Source organism: Hydra vulgaris, chromosome 04 (assembly GCF_038396675.1).
Source record: "Hydra vulgaris chromosome 04, alternate assembly HydraT2T_AEP".
Taxonomy (NCBI): Eukaryota; Metazoa; Cnidaria; class Hydrozoa; order Anthoathecata; family Hydridae; genus Hydra; species Hydra vulgaris.
This window is the reverse complement of record NC_088923.1, coordinates 48,285,680-48,300,000: the sequence shown is the minus strand read 5'-3', so window position 1 is coordinate 48,300,000 and position 14,321 is coordinate 48,285,680. Positions and strand designations below refer to the sequence as shown.

The window sequence follows — 14,321 nt, the reverse complement described above, 5'->3', positions numbered from 1 at the left end:
TTTTTTTTGTTTTGTTTTGTTTTGTTTGTTTGTTTGCTTTAAAACCAATGTTAGCCATTTCTAGACACAAAAATAATCTACAATGATCTTTATAACAATTGTATTACAAATCATAGATTGCATTTCTCCTCCCAACTGGTTAATGCCTCCTCGTATTGTTGTTTGTGTATGTGTCTTGCAAAACTCTGCAGCAGTTATATTACTGTTACTATTGTATAATAAATCTTTTTGTTAATTTTTTTTATTGTTCATATTTAGTTCTTCTTATTTATTTTTTATGTCTTATATATTTGTTTTTGTTTATTGTTGATTAGTCAATGTTGCATTTGTTGATATTTGACTTTATTTGTAAGATGTATTTAGATTCTATATTTAATAATTTTCACATAAAATAAAGATTTAGTTTTATCCAAGATGACTTAAACCGCCAAACAGTTTTATAAAATTGGTTCATCCTCCAGAGAATTATACAAATCAGAATTGTATCTGATGCTGAAGATGAAGAGAAAGAGCTAAAACAGCGGAACGGCCTGAGGAGGAAAAGAATATAAATTACTTATAAAAGTTTAAGTTTCACTAATATTAAAAAAAAAAAAACTGCTTTCTTCTTTTGAATTGTTTACATAAAGTCTTTTGCAAAATGCAAAGTTATATATGATATAAGTTTTGGTAGCAATAAACATAATGTATTTTACTTTTATTTATAGTTTTTATTTTTCAACTTTAGTGTTTAACAATTTTTGTTTTTAATTATTTTAATTGTTTTTTTTTTTATTCAATTTTTAAATTTGTATTTTAATATTTTTTGTTAAATGCTTTATTTGTCATTAAGTTTGGTTTATGTTTTTCAGCTCTGGGTTTTATAATAATTGCATTTCAATTGCTGGTAGCATGTTAATTCTAGTAAAATACCAATCAGGAAATAGTATCATAGAATACAATAAGACTAATGTAAGTATAATTATTATTATTTGTTATTTGCATATTATTAAATATTGCACGATTTATTGCTTATTCTAACAATTTTTAAACTAAAATTAAAAAAAAGATTTTTGATGACTTTTGCAACACCAAAAGTTGGTTCATGATGAAAATCTATTCTATTGTACCAACACATGAAAAAAATTTCAGTGAAATATTTACTGGACTGATGCCAAAGTTTTAGCCTTAAGTTCTAATAAATTTGAAAGAAAATTTAGTGAAGCTTTGGAAATACAATAGCAACAAACTGACCTGCGCAACCCAACAGGAATGAGTTTGGATGGCAGTCAACACTTGAACACAGGTTTTTGGAAACCAATGATACCTTTTATTTAGATCAAAAATTGACATCAATACAATGTTTTCGTTTAACAAGTTTTTTAAAAAATTGTTGTAAAAATATTTAGTTTTATAAACGGTCTGATGATGAGACCATCTAGTGGTTTCCAAATATTACTAAATAATATAGTTAATAATATACTAATAAATTAATATAGTCGTTTTGAAAGTCTCCATAAAAAGTAATTTTATAGATTATTTACTATAAACATTCATTCAAAATGTCTTTAAAATTAATACTTGATGTTTTTTTTTTCAGGGGTTTGGTACTGTATCTCTCGAAACCAGCAAAACATATGAAATAAATGGTTTTCCTACTGCAATGCATAGTTTTTGTAAAGATCAGTTAGTGAATGTTTTGATTGGATATAGTGATGGCTTTATGTCTTGTTACATTGAACCAGTCATTGAAGAAAAACCTAAATATCATTCAAAGGTTGGTTATTGAGGAGATTTTTTATTATTAGTTATTTCTTTAATTTTATTTACACCATTTTAATTTTGTTTACAACATATTCTTAATCTTTTTAAAAAAAAAAAAGAATATCTTTAAACCTGAGAAACATCTTTATTTTCATTACGAACATATTACCAAAGAACAGATTCACCCCTTTATATATATATATATATATATATATATATATATATATATATATATATATATATATATATATATATATATATATATATATATATATATATATATATATATATATATATATATATACATATATATATATATATATATATATATATATATATATATATATATATATATATATATATATATATATATATATATATATATATATATTTATATATATATATTTATATACATATATTGAACTACTTTGACATTATTAAAACTGTTTACATAAAGTCTTTTGCAAATCTAAACATATAGAGAGATATAATGTTATATGATAATGTTAATGTTACATGGTATGTAGCACCATTACATATATCATTATTACATTTAATACTTTTTTTTTTTTTTTTTTTTTTGTAACTAATTAAATTTTTGAATTGTACATAAACTAAATTTTAATTTTATTTTGTGTTTTTAAGATTTTAAAATTTGAAATTTAAGACGGCTTATCATGCCAAATCATCCTTCCTTAAAAGTCTTTCTCAAATGACTTCTGGCATCATCTGTAAAGTTAACAGAAGCAGCAGATATTATAAAATGTTGCATAAATTTCTAAAACATTCTAAAAAAAAAAAATTCTACAAAGCAGTTTATCTAAAAAATCATTATATCTAAAAAAAGTTCTATACATTTTTGTTTGTTTCATTTATATGTTTGGATTCCTTATTGCTTTGTGTGCCATGACAACTGCACTGCTTATTGCTTTGTGTGCCATGGTAACTGCATTTGGTTGCCATGCACCATCTGTGATTGAGTCAAGTCTATTATTTTAAAACATGATAATAAAAAAATTAAAAGATAATAAAATATTAAACATTGAAAACTATCGATACCACAAAATTATTTCAATATTTTAAAAATATTTTAAATATATTTGATCACAAATTTATTTAAAAGCAAAATCACATCAGTATTTTGTAGGATATTCTTTACAATTAAGAATGGCTTGGCATCTATATGTCATAGAGTGAACTAAATTAATCCAAGCGTAAATGGTTATTGAGTCCCATATTTCCTTGATTTTATTAAATAAATGTTCCCATAGATTTTTAATGGGATTCAAGTCATGTGATTGGGATGGCCATTTTAAAGCATTAATTTTACTCTAATATCTTGTACCTACCGGACTTTGAACATACCTGATTCCATCTGATCTGAATAGCATAAACTCACTTTCGTCACTAAAAAGAATTTTTGACCATTCCGGTGTTACGGTTTTTCAAGGATACTAATGGCTTTTTAGCTGGTCATCTTTCAAATAAATTAACATAACATAAACGACCTTTTATAGTAGAAATAATACAATGCATTCCATAGAAAAGTCTCATTTGTACATTTTTATTGACAGCTGTCAAACATTTCCTTGTACTTTACTTGATTCATAGTCTCAGTAATTCTATAGAGCAGACCAACTCCATCCCAGCTATAACATCCCCAAACCACTACATTACCTTCTCCATGTTTTGCAGTGTTTTGTTTTTCAAAATTTCCATTTTGAACTGATCTCAAGATCAATTTTTTCACTAAAAATGAGATACATTTCTTAGATCCCATTATCTCGATCACTTATAAATAAAATTTTTAAATTTTTACACAAAGTGTTTGTTTAAAAAATCAACAAATTAATCATTTTATGGGGAAAATGTTAAAACCTTTAGTTTGTCAGCAAAATTTCGAACTTATCAAAAATTGTTATTTTTTAAACCAATTTTAAAATGTTAATTAAATAATCATTATTTGTTCAAAAAATAATTGTTAACTTGAAAATCTTTTAATTGGTATATGATGGCTTTAGTGGTGTGTGCGCTTAAATATTAGTAAAAGTTAATTTTTTTTTTAATTGGGAATCATCATATTTAGATAGGCTTTTCAATGTTGATCAGGGTTGGCATTAAAAAACCCGCCCAATAAAACCCACCTCAAAAAACCCAATTAAACCCAGGCAATCTGTGTTTTATTGGATTTTTTTAATATATTTTATAATTTTATGAACTATTATAATCCACATTTTTGAAAACATAAGCATATTATAGTAGCTATAAAGGAAAAAGTTTTAATTCAAACACAATGTTTTTAATAAAAAGTTTTTTCACAATATTTTTGGAAACAAAAAAAATTGAAAGACTCATTCAATAAGATTTTTTAAGATAAAAATTTTTACATTTATGACATTTTTTTTACAAAGCCACCTATTTTTCTATTTTGAATACTATCTATATATTTGTACAAGCTTTTTTGCCTTTTCACTTCTGACATATTTTATTTCTAACTTTTGACCAGATAAAACCAAACAAGGAAAATATTATTTCAATTGATCTAGAAATAAATTTGTAAAATCCTGCAGGCAATTTCTTCTGAACTGATTTCTTGTTTCTTGGGTTAATGATAGACCACCAATCACTGCACACAATTTTTGATATAATTTGATTGCTTAACATCCTAGAATAAAATGTACCGCAGTCCTTTAAATTAAGCAAAATCAAGCAAGTACAAAATCAGGATAATGATTGTAAAGCCATTTTCTGCCTCATCTATAGTTTTAATCATCAGGTTTTTACCTATGGAAAAAAAATTATTATTTTACAACATTTTATTATCCAATTTTACAACATTTTATTTAACTTGCTTTCTTGTCAGTTTGTTTATTTTTTTAGTGTCTGCGAAAAACAAACACAAGGTCAGCGGTAATAATAAAAGAAATCATTAGAAAAAAAAGTAGTTAAAACAAACAATGTAAAATAGACTTTAGTTTAGCGTAAATAAAAGAAATCGTCAAGAAAAGTAATTAAAACAAACAATAAACAACAAACTTTGAGCGTTTTAGTTTAGCGTAAATAAATAGAATTGCTGTTGAATAATAAAAAAATATATTAAAAAAAAACTTAAAAATCAACATTTTAAAAATGGACTAAAAAGTAAAAAATAAACTATTTCACGGAACCCAAGGACTTTGTGTACGTACACAACCTGAAATATCCATTAAAATTCAATGACTGAAAATGTCAGGCAACTAAGTACAACTGGTTCCTATTGGCACCCAACATTTTCAGCCATTGACTTTAATGGATATTTCAGGTTGTGCACATACATAAAGTCCTTGGGTCCTGTGAAATTGTTAATTTTTTACTTAATAGTCCATTTTTAAATGTTGTTTTTAAAAATGTTGTTTTTTTTGTATATATTTTTTTAATTATTATTTTTCCTTTAGGTCTATAAAGACTTATTTTTAATAAAAACTTTAATTCAAAAAAAGTTAAATACTTGATCTAAAACAACACAAAATTTTATGAGTTAGATTTAAAAACTGTTAGCTTTTCTAAATATTGCTAGATTTTCAATGATATTGAATTGATATTGTGTATGATAACATCAGCTGTTGCTTCTTAAAAGGTTTTGGCTTATAAAACTAACAGATGCCAATGTACTTGTTCCAACTTGAGATGATGGTCCAGCTATCTGAGTACTAATATTTGAATCGTTATTTGGAAATACATTATCACAATTTTTGTTCAAATATTTTAACAGATAGTCACTTTTTTATCTTTTATGTTAATCGCCTCCCAAGACTGAGAAAGCCACTACAGTCAGGGAGACTACATTATTGTGATTACAACCCTCTCTCAATTCTCAACTCCGAAATCTGAACCTTTATGAACAAGGCTGCTGCGTGGAGAAACAAGTTTGTTCATTCGAATTTCAAGTTCAAGTTTGAAGTTCAATTGAAACTTCAGTTACTTCTCCAGCCTTCCTTTTCCCATTTCTCATTGACATTTTGAATTATAAAAGATATTACTTTTAAATCAAAAATAAATCAATACAGATAGGTTTAATGTTTTTGTTTTTGTTCTATAACACTTTTAAATTATGTTTAAAAATCTTATTCAAAATAATTTGAAAAGTTCTTGTTATAAATTATTAAATAACACTATATAAAATATATTTTAAATAAAGTTAAAGTAGAAAGTTATACTAATTTTCAATATCATTAAACAACCACAAAAAATTAACAGATGCGAAATAATCATGAAACTCAAAAAAGATCAAATTTACCCAATAAAACCTAAAGTTACCCAAAAAAAACCGGTTAGTTTTTGCCAACCCTATTGTTGATAGCTATTACCTTTTAACAACTGTATTCTCTAGTTTTGATAAAAAAAGATTTGGTAATCAATCAATTGATTTTAATAACATTCATCTTGAATATAATTTCTTGCAGTGTTTGGTGTGTTTTGTGAAAGCTTACAGTGTTTGATGAGTTTGTGATAGCTTGCAGTGTTTGATGAGTTTGTGATAGCTTGCAGTGTTTGATGAGTTTACGATAGCGTGCAGTGTTTGATGAGTTTGTGATAGCGTGCAGTTTTTGTGAGTTTTGTGATAGCTTAAAGTGTTTGGTGTGTTTTGTGATAGCTTATAGTGTTTAGTGAGTATTAATCCAAGCAATATTCTGGTTTTTACTGATAATAATTACTGCTTTGTTGATATTCCCTATGCATGCGGTAGTGGTGTAGTGATAGTGCGCTTGCCCACCATGTCCCTAGTAGTACTTCGCTTAACTTGTTTCTTCGCGCAGCGGCCTTGTTCGCCAAGTTTTGTGTTTTGGAGTTATAGAGTTGAGAGAGTGTTATAACCGCAATTAAGTAGCCTCCTCATCTGCAGTTGCCTTTTCCGTCTTGCGGAGGAAAACTACCATAAAAATAAAAACATGATTCACAACATTCTTACTGAATCTTCTACTTTACAACTTCTTTAATTATTTTTTATTACTGACATTTCTCACAGAAACCATATATTCAAGACTGTTTTAAAAAAGACCGCAAGCAAACCACTAATTTAGTTGAGAATTACTAAAAATTAAAGATTGCAAGCAAACCACTATTTTAATTAGGAATTACTAAAAAGTAAAGAAGGTAGTTAAGGAGCAAGAAAACAGTTGACGAAAGACATAAACTTGAATTCCAATCATCCCAATTGAAGTACCCAAGAGAACCAAGACCAATAAAAACACACCAAGTTCGATCAAGGTTTTGCTCACTGTTGTCTTTGTTTTTTGATTAGTTCAAGTATTTTGATATTTATTATTTTGAAGTAATTATGAGTTACAAAATATAATCAGGCTTGATCATTGAAAATTTGTTCTGGTTTTGGATTTTGACTAATTAAAAGAGCTTATTAACTGCAACCCACAGCTCTGCTTGGGTCCCACGACATTGCTTGGCGACTTATATTGGGTGTTATTACAAGTGATGAGAAATGGTTACTCTATACTAATCTCAATAAAACGGTGATAGTGTTAACAAAAGTTGCAAAATGTGCCAAAACCCAATACAGACTTTTTCAACAACAGAAAAAAAAATCCTTTAGTGTGATGGGGTGTACTTGGTATTGCATATTGGGTATTGTTTTTTACCAATACATCTCTCACTGCAAAGGTCTATTATGCTCAACTAAAACAGCTTACGCAAAATCTTTCAACTGACTGTCCAGAGCAAAACAAAATTTGCTTTCTAAACAACAGCACATAACCACATCACAAAATCTATCTAAATTTACATCGTAAAACAACATCACAAAATCATTAAAAATTATTGGAATTTGGCTGGGAGATATTATCTCACTCACCACCCACCTCATTACTAGACTTAGCCACAACTAATTTTTGCTTGTTTTTTGTTTTGTTAAGAATTTATCTATAAGATGTAGAGCTTTTTCAAAATTAGATCAAGTTTAAAGTTTACCGGAGTGACTCCAACCCCAAAGAGCTCTTTTTCTTTGCTTGCACATTTGCAAACAGTTATAGACATTAGCGAAGCATGAATAGTTGATTAAGTGGTATTTTTTTTATTTTTATTCATAAAATATTCACAAGTCAAAGGTGTCTAATTAATTTCTGTAGTTTTTAAAAAGTTGTTTAGAAAGTTTAACCAGGAAGTTTTCTTTAAACACATTGAAAAAAGTTTTCTTTAGATACATGAAAAAGAAATTACCGGATTCTTGGTGATTAATGAAACCGTGGTTACATCCTCTAAAGATTGTACGGTCAAAGTTTGGAAAATAATCGAGGAAAATGATTTTAGCTTAAAACAGGCAAGGATATTTCTCAAAAAAAAGTTTTTTCATTCTTTAAATTTCTACGTTTTTTATTAGAAATAAGTTTTTCATTCACAAAATATTTTGTTATTCTATAGATTGGTATCTATTTTTGTCGTTCTCCTGTCAAAACGATAGCTGGCTGTGTAATCGACGACAATTTAAATCTTGTTGTTGGATATTCATCTGGTTACGTCGACCAACTTACCGTCAAACTTAATTAAAATAATTTTCTAAACAGTTTTGGTGTCGGGTGTCGTTCATTTATTTACTTTATTTTTTTTGTTTTGTTTTGTTTATAAATGATAAGAAATTTTTTCGGTGCAACTTTTTTATTACAACAAATTATTTGTACACAGTTAATTTGTATATACACAATTGATAGTTCAATAAATTTTTTAGGTTTATTTAGTATTAGCTTAATTATATTTTATTTAATTCAAATTAGTTATTAGTCCTTTATATTTTAAATATTTTATTATTATTATGATATTTTTATACAATATAGATTTTGAAAATTTGTCATTGTCGTTGTTGTGTCATCAAAAAATGTCACTGTTCGGTTTTATTTTATAGCGTAAATGAATTAAAAACTCTTTTCATAGAGATTTCATAAGTTTGCTTCAGGTAAAGTACTGCTCTACAATTGAAAACTTTTTCTTTAAAATTTGAAATATAAGGTTATTTTTAATTACAAATATTAGATGGGAAAAAACGCATTAGTTTTCGCAAGTGTCATATTTTTCAATTACATAATGTAACAAATTTTTACTTTTGTTTTTTTCCTGGGTTGAAAGCATGTTTTCCTAACCCGTTAGGTCTAGAACAGGAAGCAAATCGCTGTTATTCCGGAAAAACTTTGCCTCTGTGACCGGAAACTTTGGAAAATCGAGAAAATTCTCGATTTGCTTTCAATGCCGAGCTTCCTCCTATAATACTCCTGAGCTGCTAAAACGGACAGTTTTAGTTAATTCGTTTGTTGAATTGTATCAAACTACAGTTTTTTATTCACTTATATCTAGAGTTACCATTTTATTGATTGTCTAAATATTTTTCAGAGAGCACATTAATACAAAGCATCTTGCCTTTTCGTAAATACATATCAATATAATAAAATATATCAATAAAATAATTTCGCATACGGTTATTTTATTTTCGACTTATCAGTATCTTAGGCCATTATTATAATCCATAATACAATTATGATTTGGGAAGTTCGGGATAGTTATATTTTTAATATCCAGCCAAATATGATACAAATTTTTAGACAAGGTCCGAAAACGCAGTGTAAACAAGAGTTATTAACCGGAAAGTTTCGTACAACTCCGGAAAAATAAAATTCTTTCGGAAGGATATTTAGAATCAGGAACTCTTTTTTTTTTCGTACCGAATTTTACGAAACAAAAAAAATGCTGCTTACGAAATTTGAACTGCTTTTCGCAAGTTGAATTACGAAATAAAACTATTTTGCTACATACGAAAGTAGCGCTTACGGAAGTTGCACTTGCGAAACGAGCTCTTTTGCTAAACGATGTTTTAAAGTCTATAAAAAAATTTTGTTGGATAAACGGATATAATGGTAAAAAAAAAATTTTTTATATACCAAAATATTTATAATAAAATTTTATTTTCAGTATTGCAACATATAAACATTTTAAGGTTTTATTTTTTAAAATAATGATAAAAAACCAAATTTCTTTCGAAACGAAACTTTTTTACACCAAAAGTTGCGAAATAGTTCTTAACACAAAAAACTTACGAAACGCGGCGTAATTAAATATAATAAATATATTTCGAATCAGGAGCTGATTTTATATTTATGATTCGGAATTAAATATAATAAATATATTTAATTACGCTTAATGAATCAAATACATAAAATTAACTATGAAATTAAAATAATAATTTTTTATATGATATTGATAAGTTTCAGTTATAAACTTTTATAAAAAAAATCAAGACTTTCATAAAATATGCTTTTTAAAATGTCATCTAATGAATAAGAATTAAATAATGAAGATAACTTGAACAACGTTAGCATACGAATGCAATTGCGTAATCGGGAAACAATGCCTACGTTGAAATCAAAAAAAGACCTAATTTAAGGTGGTTCTTACGTAATCAAAAAAAGTTTCTTTTTATTCATGAACCATTAATTTTTTCAAAAGTAGATACAGAATGTGTAAAAAAAATTATATTTTCAAATTCCTAAAATATATTGATGATTACATACAGGCCTATAAGAGTCAAAATAACCCCAAAAAATAGAGTTTACTAGAAACACAATTATTCGTGAGTAAAAGCTTATTTTACTTTCAAACTTGGTATACTTGTGCTTACTACCTGTATCTAGTGCGTGAGTTTTTTTTATTAAAAGATCTTGTTTCTACTAAAAGTTATGCTTCAAAACAACGGTATTTTCGAAAAATCTGTTACTTGCCTCCAATCTTAGTTCCCTAACCACGACTTTCAAAAAATAAATTTATTTGAAAAAAACTCAGGCACTAGCAGTACACTGGATGAATAAGCCTTGAAAATTTCAAGTAGTTATCATTATTAATTTTAAAGTTATGATGTTTTTCGTGAGACAATTTTCTTGAAAAACGATATGGCAGAAAATCAAAAAACAAGAAAAAAATTTGTTTTTAAAACTAAAATCCTCCTTTTAAATAAGTTTCTCCTCCCTCTTTATGTAAGTCTTTATCCAATAAACCCTTCTTGATGGCTTTTAGTTTTTTTCTTTTTGCTTTAGTCTTATCTGATGTTTTTATAAGTAAATTTTGGATGCTGCGTCGGTTCATTTTTTCAGATATATTATTAAAACAGACACTGGTCTGTATTCCAAGTTTTTCATACACTTTAACAAGTCCAAATTGACCTTCGTTAAATCGAAGAATAGCACTGTATACACCTAACTGTAGAATTGATCTTTCTACAAATACTTGCTTGGGACATTTCATCCAGATAATATTATTCAGGGACTCGTTAGCATTTTGAGTTTCCCCTTGGATGCACTTGCGAAAAAGGTCATCATTTGAAAGGTCTTGGAAAATCTTTGACAAGATAGGAAACACCCACTCTGGTAAATTAATCCTCTCTTTGTGTTTTTTTATTTCTTATTCTTGTAACTACACCACGATTCTTCTCCTGGTGGACAAAACATGTGGCGCTTATCTAAGTTAGAAAAGTTGGTACAATGGTGAAGGATAGCACTTATCCACTTTTTCATTGTGTAAATTTTTTCATCGTCAGTGCAATTTAAATTTAGACTTCTTCGAATAGCAATACCATAATAATTCGTTATTGAATTGATGGAATTGTTTGTTAATTTTCCTTCTCCACCAAATGGTGCAGAGGTATTTTTATATTCTTGTACGAGTGTCCTAAGTCGAGAACCTATTCGTTTGTTTACATGTCCAATACATTCAAGTTTAACAGGTGTAATACCAAACTGTGCTTCGTAGGGTTTGGAGTTAACAACTTTTTTGTAAGAAGCTGTGTCTCCATCTCCAAGATACTCATTATAAACTAGTTTATTTCGACTTACAGATTGCTGAAATATATCAATAGCACCTGAGGATTCCATTGCTCCTGATGACTTTCGATGGTTAATTTTACAATTATGTGCAACTTTCCAATTTGTGTATTCTGTTGTCCCTTTTTTTCCACCCAATATTATACACTGTCTACAATGTTTTGATAAAACAATAACATCCAAACACTTTCCTTTGCTTACTGCTGTCACTACACCGTTCAACGAGGAGTGTCCTCTTTTTTGCCAAGTTCCATCAATCGATACACGACAAGTATGTTTACCTGGGACAATTTCTTCCATTTTTGCTTCATTTGCAGCATTTTGCATACTTTCTAGCGCAGAATTTTCGTATGCAGAAAATAACTTATTATCAATATTTCTAAAGGCAGTATTAGATATTGAGTGCATATTCATATTATATCTTTATTATTTTGCAATTTCCCATATTATATCTTTATTATTTTACTACAATCTAAGTAAAATGATAAATAATTTCAACAAGCAAATTAATAATTATTACAAATAAAAAAATTATTATAAAAAAGCCTGTCTGCTGTTTGCACTTTGCAACAGTATAACTTATAATCATTAAAAATTTAACACCTTGGACGTACAAGGCAACATTAGAATAGCAAAAGAGATGTACTAGTTTGAGTTTAAGGTACTTTTGTATGTAGTAGTTGTACTAGTTTGTACTAGATGTACTAGTTGTACTAGTTGTACTAGTTGTACTAAATGTTCTAGTTGTACTAAATGTTCTAGTTTGAGTTTTAAGGTACACTTAAGATAATAACTGAAAAAATAAAACGGTTGCTATGGCCGTTGCTAGGCACTAAAATTATACCTACCTGTATAAAATAGTAAATATTGTAAAAAGCATAAACAAACTTAAAAAAAAAAATATACCACGAGAAAGAACGTTAAATTTTACATTTAAATATCTAATTTGCCAAAAAATCAATTTTTGAAAAAATTTTGACTTTTGATTATGTAGGAACCACCTTAAGTGATGAATCCTAAAACTTAATTATGTAATAAAATGCTTAAAAATAGCTCTCACTTGTTTTCATATAGAATGATTTTATGTTTAGTCAGATTCTTTTATTTTTGAGGTGCTCTGTTAAATGAGCTTTCGCTTTTATTACCTCAATAACAACGAGTAAATTTAAAAGTTTTAAAGATATTGTTTTAAATAGTTTTTTCTAAAATGTTTTCCTTTATAAAAAAAAAAAGTCAGGGTGGGAAGGGTATTTTTTGCCCCTTGCATTGTTGGCCCTGATAATGTTTTAATTTTCAACATCCCAACGTTATTGGGACTATACAACTGCTGAAAGTTTTAAAGTTCTAGCGATTAAGAAATACTCTTGCAGTAAGAAATGACAACGGCCAAACAACACTTAAAGTTCAATTAAAACTTTGTAATACAACCAAATAAGTTTTTATATTTGAGAATATAAATAGTAAACATCCATTTCTGCTACGCCAAAAGCAATAAGCAACCTAAAGTCGGAAGTATATATATTTTTTGTATAATGCGTTACGGAAGGTGAATTTGCGCAAGTACAACTTCCGCAATAGCAACTTGAAATACGGAAGAAAAAAATGCGAAATTTTCTTAAGTTTTTGTTTACGGGGAACAACCCTAGTGTAAACGTAGTTGGACCTGTTCTATCTGCCAAGCTTCTTTCACATCGTTGTAATGTTGCACCTCTTTCTACAAACACTAACATGGTTGCTATAATCATGGTCGCTGTCATCATGGTTGCTGCTCAAAAGAGCTCTTAGCTCTAGTTCCATCAATCGAAACTCATTCTCGCTTGATTCATCATTCCGCAAAGTGTCATTCTTTTGCTGTATCTGTCCCAGCAAATTCAAAAACTTTTTTTCGTCTAGTTTTTTCAACCGCACTACAACCCTTTAGAATTTTTTTTTTTTTAATTTTATTTAGGTGCCCCAAGAAGTCCTTACGGGCTTATCACAGAGCTCCGTGGATGAGCATTTAATTGGAAGTTCGCGCATCTTTCCTAACCGATGTCGCAAAACTTGTCAATTCCCTCCCATTCTTTTGTAAAAAGTAAAAGAAAAAAAATGTTTAATAAAAATTACGAAGATTTTTCAAAGTAAACATTCTATGTAAAATATAAATGTAAAAAGGTAAAATGATTTGTTTTCGAAAGCTTTTTTAAAACCAATGATCCTTCTGAAGTCATCCCTAAAAATCTGAAAAAGTTTCGCAGTATTCTATGTAGAAATCAAGCCAACAAAATTTTATTTAAACTTATATTAAAAATAAAAAAAAATAAAATTGAACCTATATTTACTCTACAAGAACGTTCAAAAGGTAATTTGTAAAGAAAACGAGTGAAATAAAAAAGCAAATCTCTAACGAAGATAGACACTTTTGTATTTCATCAAAAAGATGTTGGATTTTAATAATGAAAGTCAAACAAATAATTTAAAAAATTAGATATGGTGATTGCTTTAGATAACTAGACATATAGTATTAGTAATATGATTATCATACTGCAACAAATGATTACCGTGCTGCTAAAAGTATTACCCCTTAAATTATTAGCATTGTCAGCATCTTCTGCATTTTTGGAGAACAAATTGAACAATGAACAATGTGAACAAAAATTGTGTAACAGTAACAAGATTTTTTTGAATCAACTAATATCTACTTATTATTAATACTAATTATTTTAAAAGAACAACTTTAGAGTTTGTGTT

General features: G+C 27.7%; 1 protein-coding gene across 1 annotated transcript in view; it reads left to right on the top strand.

The window, feature by feature from the left end:
- Positions 1 to 8,463, top strand: part of LOC101241847 (telomerase protein component 1) — a 117,578-nt gene extending 109,115 nt beyond the window's left edge. Inside the window, exons 39-42 of the mRNA XM_065796528.1 lie at positions 852 to 951; positions 1,580 to 1,756; positions 7,934 to 8,053; positions 8,155 to 8,463. Of these exons, the coding sequence (XP_065652600.1) occupies positions 852 to 951; positions 1,580 to 1,756; positions 7,934 to 8,053; positions 8,155 to 8,280 (523 nt within the window). The 3' untranslated portion in view covers positions 8,281 to 8,463. The remainder of the gene's footprint in view (positions 1 to 851; positions 952 to 1,579; positions 1,757 to 7,933; positions 8,054 to 8,154) is intronic.
- The last annotated feature ends 5,858 nt before the right edge of the window (positions 8,464 to 14,321 follow it).